The sequence below is a fragment of the Otolemur garnettii genome, unplaced genomic scaffold (genome assembly GCF_000181295.1).
Source record: "Otolemur garnettii isolate 467f Iridium unplaced genomic scaffold, OtoGar3 scaffold00152, whole genome shotgun sequence".
Classification (NCBI taxonomy): domain Eukaryota; kingdom Metazoa; phylum Chordata; class Mammalia; order Primates; family Galagidae; genus Otolemur; species Otolemur garnettii.
Window position 1 is genome coordinate 346311 of NW_003852547.1, and position 12016 is coordinate 358326.

Consider the following 12016-nt stretch of genomic DNA (forward strand, 5'->3'; position numbering starts at 1 on the left):
AAAAAAACAAAAAAACAAAAAAAACCCAGAGGTATCCTGTAATAATATCTTTCTTCTCTGTACAATAAGTAGAAATTTTAGAATTGGAAGACAAACACTACATGCCATTTGAAAACACCAATCTAGGTGATTTTCTGCAACCCCAGGAGACAAGGTCAGACAGGAAATGAAAGCAAGAAAGTCAAAATTCAGTACCGCTTATTTGGCTAAAGAAAACTGTGCTGGCCGGGCATGATGGTTCACACCTGTAATCCCAGAACTCTGGGAGGCTGAGGCAGTGAACTGCTTGAGCTCAAGAGTTCAAGACCAGCCTGAGCAAGAGTGAGACCCTGTCGCTATTAAAAATAGAAAAACTAGCTGGGCATTGTGGAACATGTCTGTGGAAAGAGGATTGCCTGAGCAATCTTTGAGGTTGCTGTGAGCTATGACTCCATGGCACTTTATCTAGGACCACAGAGTGAGAATCTATCTTAAAAAAGAAGGGAAGGGAAGGGAAAGAGGAAGGGGAAGGGGAGGGCAGACAAAACTGTGCTGGGGGTGTGTGTGTGTGTGTGTGTGTGTGGTGTGCTGCATGCATAAGTTTATATGTTTGTATGTGTGTGTGTTTATCTTCCATTAGAGGGAGAGGACTGGGGGTAGCATTTCTAAAGATGCTTTGACAGAAGCAGTCAATTGCCCATTCTGTGCTAATTTATCAGGCCATGCCAGGGACCATGCCAGGCCCTGTGCCAGGGACCCAAAGCTAAGTAGACAAGGTTCCCATCCCCAAGATGAGAATGTCACAGGTGAGATGGACATTGTCTTGGTCATGACAGCACTTGTGTCTTGTGATCTATCTGTCCCTTGTGATAGCTACAAAGTTAGAAGTCATTGCTCACCAAATTAGGGGACATCTAATGGACTCAGAGGGGGCTGCCACCTGCTTGCAAGTCACATAGCCAGTAGGGTGCAAGTCCATATTTGAACCCAGAACCATCCAAAAACCATGCTTCTAACCACACTCCTGTATGTACCGTCTCACTGAAGGTAACCAGGCATGTACCAGGCTCTTTGCAAATATTCTCTCCCCAAAACTGTGAGGGAGGTAGTATCAGCCCATTTTAGGAGGGGAAACTGAAGTTCAAGAGATAAGAAGCCTGCCAGAGATTGAGTAGGAAAGCAGGGAATCTGAGTGGACACTGTGGGGGGCACCCAGAACTTCCTTTGGAATTGGGGTACTTGTTGCCTCAGTTGCCCAGCATATTGGTGGCTGGTGGCTCTTAGCTCCATTGGTGCAGGACAGCCCCCTTGCCCAAACTCCTGACTCTCCCAGAGGGCATCCCATGTCCAGTCACGTGTTGGGGGTGGGTAAAAAGTCCTCGTCCCCTTACCTCGGGAAAGATGACTTTGATGGCCATCCACCTCCAGAGGTGCCTTTGGAACAGCAGAGGCCTAGTCATGATTGCACTGCAGCCCAATGCCTCCCATACCTCCTGCTTGTAAATCTCCATTTCAAACTCTGTTTACTGGGATGCTGACCTACAACACCAGCTCTGCCTTTGCGGGACAGGCCTGAAGTCACAAACTTTATCCTGAGGGCCCTGGGGGGCTGCAGCTATAGCATATGAGAGAGATATCAGACTTGTATTGTAGAAAGATCCTATAGGAGAACAAAGTGGGGGCCAGAGAAACCCAAGGTGGGAAGGACAGTGAGGAGGCAGACAAGAGAGCTGGGGCCTGAATTCACACCATGGCAGTGGTGGCAGGGAGGACAAGACCAATGCCAGTAGTGGCCACTGGATAGAATAAACAGATCATAATTTGAGACTAGCTAAGGTGCCCTGCTCCTGCCTGGAGGTGACTGAAGGGAATGCTGGCACCCCCCCCCCCCAGGCTGTCTTCTATCTAGGAGTCACTCACAAGCTCTGGGCTAGCTTAGTGGGGTGTCCACCTTGCCCCTCCCCATCACTAGCTGTGTGGCCTGGACATAACACACTGGTGCCTCACTCTGTGCTAATACAAGTCCTTCCCTCACTGGGTGGCTTTGAGAAGTCAAGGGCTGAATATAAGTCAGAAAGCCTGGATAAGGGACCTGGTGGAGCATGGCACCCCATCAATGTCCCCCAGGCTTCCCCAGTATCTGCTGGGGCCTGGAAGGGGTCCAGGCCTTTGGGCAGACACACCTGGCTGCAGCTCTATGGGGTGGGTGACAAGTCCCTTGACCACTATGGCCTAGATCTGGCACTGGGCAGTGATTCCCCAGGCCATGAAGGATTGTTAGAAAAATTAAGTAACACTTGAAAAGTTCCTGGCATGTGGTGTGAAGTCAGCAGATGGTGGCTGCCCGCTGTTGTGACGGAGGTGGGGAGTGCCTGTCTGCATCAGGCGTGCAAGGCCAAGCCCCACCCATCCTGAGCTCCAGACATCTCCTCCTCCAGTGTTCTCTCTGAAATGTCATCACCATCGCCCAGTTGCCCAAGCCAGGCATGGGAGGGATGCTTGTGGCCTTTCTCCAGCCCCTCCCTGGTCAGAGCACTTCTCCCTAGCCCCATAGCTCCTCACTGGTCTCTGGCTGCTTTTGCCACCCCACCTCCACTCCACACTGGCCCAGTTCACTTGAGCCAGCTCAAGACCTTTCAAGGGCATCCCAAGGGCCTCCTGCTGAGGCCCACACTCCTTAACCCCCAGTTGAGTAAGAGCATTGTCTAGCTTGTTTGCTACTGTATCCACAAGGTATAGCAGAGAGCCTGACACTCAGTAGGCACTCAATACACACTGGATAGATGGAGAATGAATGAACACATGAATGGATGTATGTGCTGGCCATGCTGACATGAATAATAGCAATAGCAATAACAAAATAGAACGGGCTGGGTACAATAGCTCCCACCTGTCATCATAGCACACTGGGAGGCCAAGGCAGGTAGATCACTTGAGCTCAGGAGTTGAGAGTAGCTTGAGCAAGAGCAAAACCCCATCTCTACTAAAAATAGAAAAACTAGCTGGGTGTCTTGAAAGGTACCTGTAGGCCCAGCTATTTGGGAGGCTGAAACAAGAAGATCACTTGCACCCAGGAGTCTGAGGTTGCTGTGAGCTATGATGACACCACAGCACTCTACCAGGGCAACAGAGTAAGACTCTATCTCAAAAAAAAAAGGACACACGCACATAGCACCCCCTACGCATCAGGCCCCATTCTGAGTTATTCATTTCATGCTCATGATAACCCTCTGTACTAATGGCTGTTATGGTTGAAGAAACCACAACTTACAGGGAGGTTAAGTAGCTTGCCCGATGTCACATAGCTAGTGCATGCGGCTAGCTAAGATTCAAACTAGTCTCAGGAGCTCCAGTTTTACTTACTACAGGTATAAAATCCTCTTGCATCCCCACCCCGCACTGAGCAGGCCCTGAGGCAGTACGGTTGACTCCCTCCCACAGCCAGGCAACTGTGAATAAGGACTGTTCTAGATGTCCCACTTCTTTGTGGATGAGTAAACTGGCATCCAGCTTACAGTCACTTCAGCTGCACAGGGATACTCCCCTGGAGCCTGCTTTTTTTCTGGGGTTCCTGGTGAAAGAAAACTTCTGAGTTCATGTGACTGAGGACCAGGCTACAGACACAGGTCACAGGGAAGCCTGCCAGGCCAGGAGTGTCAGGTATCAAGCCTTGGGACTCCTCACCTCCTGTCTCATCAGGTGCCTCTTTGGGTTTCAGGCCTTAAAACCTACACTGACCTTAAAACCCACCAGGGACAGCAGCTTTCAAACTCGTAGGTGGCTTCATGGGACCGTGCCTCAGGGCCTGCCTGGGATGGGGTATGAGGCACCCCACCCCTCCTCCACCAGAGCAGCTCTGCTTTGGTCCTGGGTTCTGAAGGAGCTTTCAATTAGAAAATGTTCTGTTGTTAAAACAACTTTTGAAAATCAGTGCCCTAAGGGATAAACGACTTTTGTCGAGCAAAATGGCCTTCCGGTGTCTTTCCTGGTGACATTCAAAAGCTTGGATGAAGTAAATTCTAGACTGGGAGAGACAGGAGGGTGAGAATCTCTAATGTGGTCTGTCATGTCTAATGTCAAGGCTATCTGACCATCCCTGTTCCACACACAACTCTGGGCGTGACCCTAGCAGGAGCCTATTTCTCTCCCAGAGCACAGTCCTGCCTTTGGACATTAGCCAACACAGTTTCTCCTACCAGGAATAAAAAAAGGAACTACATACTGGTCCCCACTCTGCCCAGCAATGTGTGAGGTACTTGTCCGTGTTTCCTGTGGACCTGTAACATACTACTATTCTCCGCTTAGGGAGAGGGAGACTGAAGTTCAGAGAAGAGAAATGACTCACCCAAGGATTCAAATGCAGGTTGATCTGACTCCAAAATTTTCCTTCTACTGTACCCTAGCCTGCCACTTCATCCCTCCTCATCTTCATCACAATCCTGCCCACACTCAGGCCACCCTGGCTCTTCTAGTGCACCCCACTCTCATACACCCTCCTCCATAAATGCTGTCTCCTCCATTCCATATACATGCCTCTCCTTCCATACTCATTTCACCTGCTGACTCTGCCATGCCCTTTGGGAATCAGTTTGGGAATCACCTTTTCTGGAAAGCCCTCTAGATTCCCTGGCTGGGTCAGATGCCTCCTCTGGACCCCCTCTTAGTTTCCTTCATCACAGCCAGCCATTTGGTCTTCTGCATCCTAAAGGGGCCCTAAACTCTTGGAGGCAAGGTCCAGGTGCACACAGCTATATCCCATGAGTGAGCGAATGTGTTTTCAGCGGGCAGCCCTGGATGCCTGCAGTATGACAAGCCCTCCCTACATGTGCTGGGCACAGAGTACAGATGAGCTACAGCCCTGCTCTCAGGCTGTTTCCTGAAGAAAGCCTCCTTCAACCACCACAGGTTGGTGTAATTCCCACTCCACATCTCTCATTTGCTCAATACATCTTTGAGCACCGACTAAGCCAAGGTGGCCTGAAGGGGGCATTTGACAGGTGGTGACATTTGACAGGCACAAGGAACCATCAGTGAGAATGGTGCAAGAAGCCCTGGATGACTCTTCCCTCTTTTGCAACGTGCCAGGCTGGTTCTAAGGCTTGAAGGGCTGCCTGTCTACCTGTTCTCCCTCATATACCCAGCCCCTGGTCCCTTTCCCCCGCCCCAATCTGGCCGTACCCGGTTGATGAGCTCGCCAACCATGCCTGTCCAGGAGCCATTGGGCTCAGGTGCCCCATACAGCCCATCCTCCACCAAGCGCAGACGGTAGCGGAAGCGCAGCAGCTCAGCCAGCTCTCGCAGCATGTCCACACAGAAGCCCTCAAAGCGCTCATTCCCCGACAGGGCCTGGAAGTTGGGCCGGCGCATGACATATGGGTTCTCCTGGTTGGGCAGAAGAGAGCAGGGGTCAGAGACTGGGCATCTGAGGGCTAAGCCGGGGATCCTGGAGCCCAGGCAGGTAGAATAGGAATCTGCTGGAAAAGAGTGGGAATAAAGGATTCATAGTGCACCTTCCCCAGTTACAAATGCTCAGAATGGGGAACAGAAGCACAGGGATCCTGCCAACCATGACAGATTGCAGGGTATCATTTGTGTTTGTTTTTTGAGACAGAATCTCACTGTGTTGCCCTGAGTGGAATGCTGTGGTGGGCTCAAGCAATCCTCTTGCCTCAGCCTCCCAAGTATCTGGAACTATAGGGGCCCATCACAATGCCCAGCTATTTTTCGAGATGGGGGTCTCACTCTTGCTTAGGCTGTTTTCGAACTCCTGAGCCCAAGTAATCCACCTGCCTCCACCTCCCGGAGTGCTGGGATTGCAGGTGCAAGCCACCACACCTGGTCCAAGGGAGTTATTCTGGCCACTAGCCAACCTGAAGTTCATTGGTCTCAAGCTCAAGTACCAACAAGGGAGAAGGTAACTTCAGAGTGAATCAGACTGGATGGAACTTGTGCCAAACTGGGGCAGGAGCTTTTGAATTTTTTATTATGACCCACAGTAAGAGATATATTTTACTTTGCAACCCAAGTCACTTGCACACATAGACACATGTAACTAGATTTAATTCCACAGAACAGTCCTTGCCCTGAGTATGAGTAGTACACTGATATTTCTTTTCTGCTATTCTTCCATTTTTCACATGGCCAGTAATAACTCACTAAACCAACTTCATGAGCCACTAATGGGTCAGAGAGAGCACTCCTTCTACCAGGATTTAGCTCAAGCCCAATGCCACCATGAGGGAAGCAGGCCTGAAGTACCAGATGGTGCACTTTCAAGAGCATTTGGAAACCTAGATTGTTTTGTAAAATTTCCTGATTGTTAATGTTAGCAACCAATTAAAATTTTAATATCTTTTTTTTTTAAATGCTCTGCAGGTCAAATACACACATCTACCAGTTTGCAGTCTCTGGCCTACAGTCAGTTTGCTACACTGATGCATATTTCTAAGGGTGTTTCAAGCAAACTTCATTGCTTTTTACTGCACTAAAGAAAAGCAAAAACAGAGAGAATTGGCCAAGTGCTAGCAGGGTGAGGCACAAGAAGCCAACAGTGAAAAATGGGAAACTTATCTTGACATAGATACTTTCTAAATGAGCCAGGTACAGTGGCTCACACCTGTAATGCCAGCACTCTGAGAGGCTGAGGCAGGTAGATTGCCTAAGCTCAGGAATTCGAGACCAGCAAGAATGAGAACCTGTTTCTACTAAAAACAAAAAATCTAGCTGGGCAATGTGGCAGGAACCTATATTCCCAGCTACTCAGGAGGCTGAGGCAAGAGGATTAATTGGGCCCAAGAATTTGAGGTTGTTCTGAACAATGATGCCATGGCACTCTACCCATGGTGACAGAGTAAGACTCCGTCTAAAAAAAAAAAAAAAAGGTATTGTCTAAATGGTTGTTTGGGCAGTATCAATTTGAGCTAACGAACGAAAGGTCTTAGGTTTAAGGAACAGTCAGGAGGGACTAGGTTTCTATATATTGAGCACTTCAATTCTTCACACTGGCCTCACACTAAAATGAGCATTATAGACTCATTTTGCACATGTGGACACCAAGGCTCATGGAGGTCAAGTGACCCCAACCACCTCTCATTCATTCATTCAACATTTAATTACTGAGCTCTAGTAGATGGTAGATGTAGCCACAATATTGTGCTGATCTCCCATAAGCAGAAGTCCATACTCCTTGGGTCCAGACTCCTTAGGTCTGAGCTGGCCTTGCGACTTGTTCTGGCAAATAGGATGTGGTTGAAGTAACACTGTGTAAATACCAGAGCTTTGGCCTTCAGAGCAGCCTCCCGAGACCACCATGGAAGGAAGCCGGCCCAGCCTGCTGGAGGATGAGCAGACTGAGATGTGCTGGCCAAAAGCCAGCACCAATGGCTATTCTGGACCTTCCAGCATGGTCTGGCTACCAGCTGAATGTGGCCACAGTGCACCTAGGTGAGACCAGCCAAAGAATTGTTCCATTAATCCTTAGAATTGGGAGAAATAATAAATCATTACTGTTCTCTGTCTCTGGGTTCTGGTGTGGTCTGCCACACAATGATAGAATCTCCTTCCATGGGGCCAGGTCCTGTGCTAGGTGCTGGACTCCATGACTGCATGGAACCCGATGGCATGGGGCAGTGGGTTAGGGGGAAGTCAGTATTTCTCTCTCCTAAGCTACCTTTCCAAATCCAAAATCGTGAGACTGGGAACAAGAATGTGAAATAATACTAATAATAGTAGCAGCAGCCAACATTTCTTGTGGGCTTGCTGTGTGACAGCTCTTCTGTCAGCGTGGGAGGGTAGTATTATTATCTCTGTTTTTGAGATGAGGACGCTGAGGTTCATGAAATAGTAAGTGCCCAAGAAGGACAAGTTGGTCTGGCTCTATTGCTCGGCCCTTATGCCCTGAGCTAGACTGAGTCCAAGAGAACAAAACCAGACAGCAGACATGGGAGAAGCCAGACAGAGACAGAGCAACGAGGTGAAGAATCAAAGCTAGAAAATCAGGGCTGGGCACAGTGGCTCAGGCCTATAATCCTAGCACCCTGGGAGGCCGAGGTAAGTGGATTGCCTCAGCTCAGGAGTCAGAGATTAGCCTGAGACTCTTATCTCTACTAAAACTAGAAAAAATAGCCAGGCATTGTGGCAGATACCTATAGTCCCAGCTACTAGGGAGGCTAAGGCAGGAAAATCACTTGAGCACAGAAGGTTGAGGTTGCTGTGAGCTATGAGGCCACAGCACCCTATCCAGGGCAACAAAGTAAGACTGTGTTTAAAAAAAAAAAAAAAAAAGCTGAAAAATCAGAAATGAGAATCCTAGAGACAAGTATTTAGCTTTCACACAGCCTCTTCTTATACAGAGGAGGAACTGAGGCTTGGCGGGGTGGGGGTGGGGGTGGGATGGTACTGTCCAGTCCAAGGCCACACAGCTGAAACAGGGAAGGGGGAGGTGAGGCAGAGCTGGGGTCCACAGCTCAGTGCTGTGTAGGCTGAAGCCCTAGTTCCTTCCATCATGCCAACCTGATCTCCAAATTCAGGATTGAGGAACTTGGATTCAAGATCTCAGAATCAGAGTCTGAGCCAACAGAGACAAAAACAGAGACTGGGGCCTGTGAGTGGAACTCAAGATCAATGATTTAGGACTCCACTTAGAGTCCCAGACTAACAGAACCAAAGGATCCTTCAGAAGCTTGTAATCCAGGGTTTTCAGGCTTCTTCAAAGAGAATCTTCCTTGGAAGCCCAACATTGCAGATAGACAGCAGGATATTGCTAAGTCCAATTCTACAAATTCATCCTACAAATGGTTGTGCATCTATATGCAAAAATGTAGGTCCAAAACAGTCACTGCAGCCTTGCTTGTCATGGGAACAAAGACCGAAACAACCTAATTTGGGATAAGTTAAAAAGATTATCAATGTCATAAAAGAATCCCAGGCAACCACTAAAATAGCAAGGTCTATAAGATATATTAAGAGGAAAAAAAAAAAAGAGGATAAAACAAGATACAGAACAACGTGTACAATATGCTACTTGTGAAAGAAAAAGGGGGATGTGCTTGTACATGCATAGACATTTCTAGAAGTATGGTGGACTCTGAGAAAGAAAAATGAGTGACGAGGGAAGGAAGGAGATTGATTTTTCCTTAACCCCTTTGTACTCTTTGAATTCTATTTTACCTAGGTTTGTATTAGCTTCCATCTCTATCCCAGTGTATTTTTAAATTATTATTTATTTTATTATTATTATTTTTTTCTTTTTTGAGCCTCACTATGTCACCCTCGGTAGAGTGCTGTGTTGTAACAGCTCACAGCAACCCCAAACTCTTGGGCTTAAGCAATTCTCTTACCTCAGCCTCACAAGTATCTGCGACTACAAGTGCCCGCCACAACAGCCTGCTATTTTTTGGTTGGAGATGTCATTGTTGTTTAGCAGGCCTGGGCCAGGGTTGAACCCACCAGCCTCAGTGTATGTGGGTGGCGCCCTACTCATGGAGCTACAGGCACAGAGCCTATTATTATTATACATTTTTTTCAGAGACAGGATCTCAAACAGACTAGAGAACAGTAGCCTCATCAAAGCTCACTATAGCCTTGAGCCCCTGGACTCAAGCTATCCTCCTACCTCAGCCTCCCAAGTATCTATAACTACTGGTGTGTGCTACTATGCCCAGCTAATTTTTCTATTTGTTGTACAGATAGAGACTCATTATGTTGCCTAGGCTGGTCTTGAACTCCTGGCCTCAAGTGATTTGCCTCCCCTCCACAGCCTCCCCAAGTGTTGGGATTACAGGCATGAAACATGATGCCTGGCCTCTAATTGTAATAAATTTTTAAAAATTGAAGTATGATATTCAAATGTGTATAGAAATGCAAAGGGCCATGAAGAGCTAAAGCAATCCTAAAGAAGAGGATCAAAGTTAGAGGATTTACTCTGTCAAATATCAACACTTAATTTAAGGCTATGATATTTAAAATAATGTGGTATTAGAGCAAAGATAGACAAATGGACAATAGAATGGAGTGTTTGGAACTCCACACACAGAAATGAATATTGATTTATGACAAAGGTAATATTGGTAAAGGGACAAAGAAGAATGATCATTTCAATAAGTAGTGATATTCAGGCTGGGCTCTATGGCTCACACCTATAATCCTAGCACTCTGGGAGGCTAAGGCAGGTGGATCACTTGCTTGAGCTCAGGAGTTCCAGACCAGCCTGAGCAAGAGCAAGACCTCATCTCTATTAAAAATAGAAAAACTAGACAGGGGCTGTGGTGGGCTCCTGTAGTCCCAGCTACTTGGGAGGCTAACACTAGAGGATCACTTGAGCCCAAGAGTTTGATGCTGCAGTGAGCTATGCCATAGTACTCTATCCAGGGCAACAGAATGAGACTCTGTCTCCAAAAGAAAAGAAAGTGCTATTCTGGCTCAGCACCCATAGCACAGTGGTTACAACGGTACTGGACACATACTCCAAGGCTGGTGGGTTTAAACCTGGCCTGGGGCCAGCTAAACAACAATGACTATTGCAACAAAAAAATAGCTAGGTGGCATGGTGGTGGACACCTGTAGTCCCACTACTTGGGAGGCTGAGGCAAGAGAATTGCTTAAGCCCAAGAGTTTGAGGTTGCTATAAACTGTGATCCCACAGAACTCTATCAAGGGCAACATGGTGAGACTCTGTCTCAAAAAAAAGGTGCTATTCAATTAAACATTAAACATCCATGTAGGAAAAATGTATTCTCACCCCCCATCTTATGTGACACATAAAAATCAATACTACGTGGATTGCAAACTAAATGTAAAAGTCAAAATTATTATGTTTTTAAAAACAAATAGAATATCTTTATGATCGTGGGGGTATGCAAAGAATTCTTAAATTCTAAAAGTATTAAACATAAGAGAAAAAAGCTATAGAGTGAACTTTAGTAAAATTAAAAATCAAATCTTTTGGCCAGGCACTGTGGCTCATGTCTGTAATCCTAGCACTCTGGGAGACCAAGATGGGTGATTTGCTTGCGCTCAAGAGTTCAACACCAGGCAATGCCCACAGCACAGTGGTTATGGTGCCAGCCACATACACAGAGGGTGGTGGGTTCGAAACTGGCCCGGGCCAGCTAAACAACTGCAACAATAACAACAAGAAAAAATGCCGGGGCATTGTGGCGGGCACCTGTAGGCCACAGAGTGAGACTCTGTCTCCAAAAAAATGAAAACAAACAAATCAAATCTTTTTTTAATCTAAAAGATACTACTAAGAATAAAAAAGCAAGCCATACAAGGGGAGAAGACACTTGCAATAGATACGTTAGACAAAGGATTTGTATCCAGAGTGTATAAGTAACTCACAAATCAATAAAAAGGTCATAATATCTCCTTTTTTTTTAAATAGAAAAAGACATGAACAAGAACTCCCCAAAAGACGACTTCCAAATAGTCAAACACAAAAAGATGGTCAACTTCCCTGATCATCAGGGAAATGCAAATGAAAACCAACACATGTGGCTGGTACTTTTATATACTCATCACTGGTGAAAATAGGGAGCAACTGGTATTCTCATTCAGATAGTGTGACTGGGAATGAAAGTGACACAACCACTTTGTAAAACATTTTTCTAGTATCTACTAAAGTTGAGACACACACTCTGTAGTCCCAGCTACTCAGGAGACTGAGGCAAGAGGATCGCTTGAGCCCAGGAGTTTGAGGTTGCTATGAGCTATGATACCCTGGCACACTACCCAGGGTGACAGAGTGAGACTCTGTCTCAAAAAAAAAAAGAAAATTCACTGGTAAGAACCGCAATTTTTTAAAGTTTTTGTATATATGCTGTACTTCAATAAACATCTCTTGATAGTAAAAACAAAAAATTAAGATAGCTTATGTTCTAGAATATTCTTCACAAGCTGTTTGCCTGGATGCTTTCATGAACCCAGGACCTAAATCCACATGCAGGACTTCCTGAAGTGCAGTTTATTTTATTATTATTATTTTATGAATCAAGTGTGTTTTCCCAATAGAGCACAGTTTAAAACACCTGAGCTGGTT

The 12016-nt window shown here is 46.5% G+C and overlaps 1 protein-coding gene across 1 annotated transcript in view; it reads right to left on the reverse strand.

Moving 5' to 3' along the window:
* GRIK5 (glutamate ionotropic receptor kainate type subunit 5) overlaps positions 1–12016 on the reverse strand; it is a 71791-nt gene that overhangs the window by 44676 nt on the left and 15099 nt on the right. Inside the window, exon 11 of the mRNA XM_012811223.2 lies at positions 5158–5361. Coding sequence (XP_012666677.1) covers positions 5158–5361 — 204 coding nt within the window. The remainder of the gene's footprint in view (positions 1–5157; positions 5362–12016) is intronic.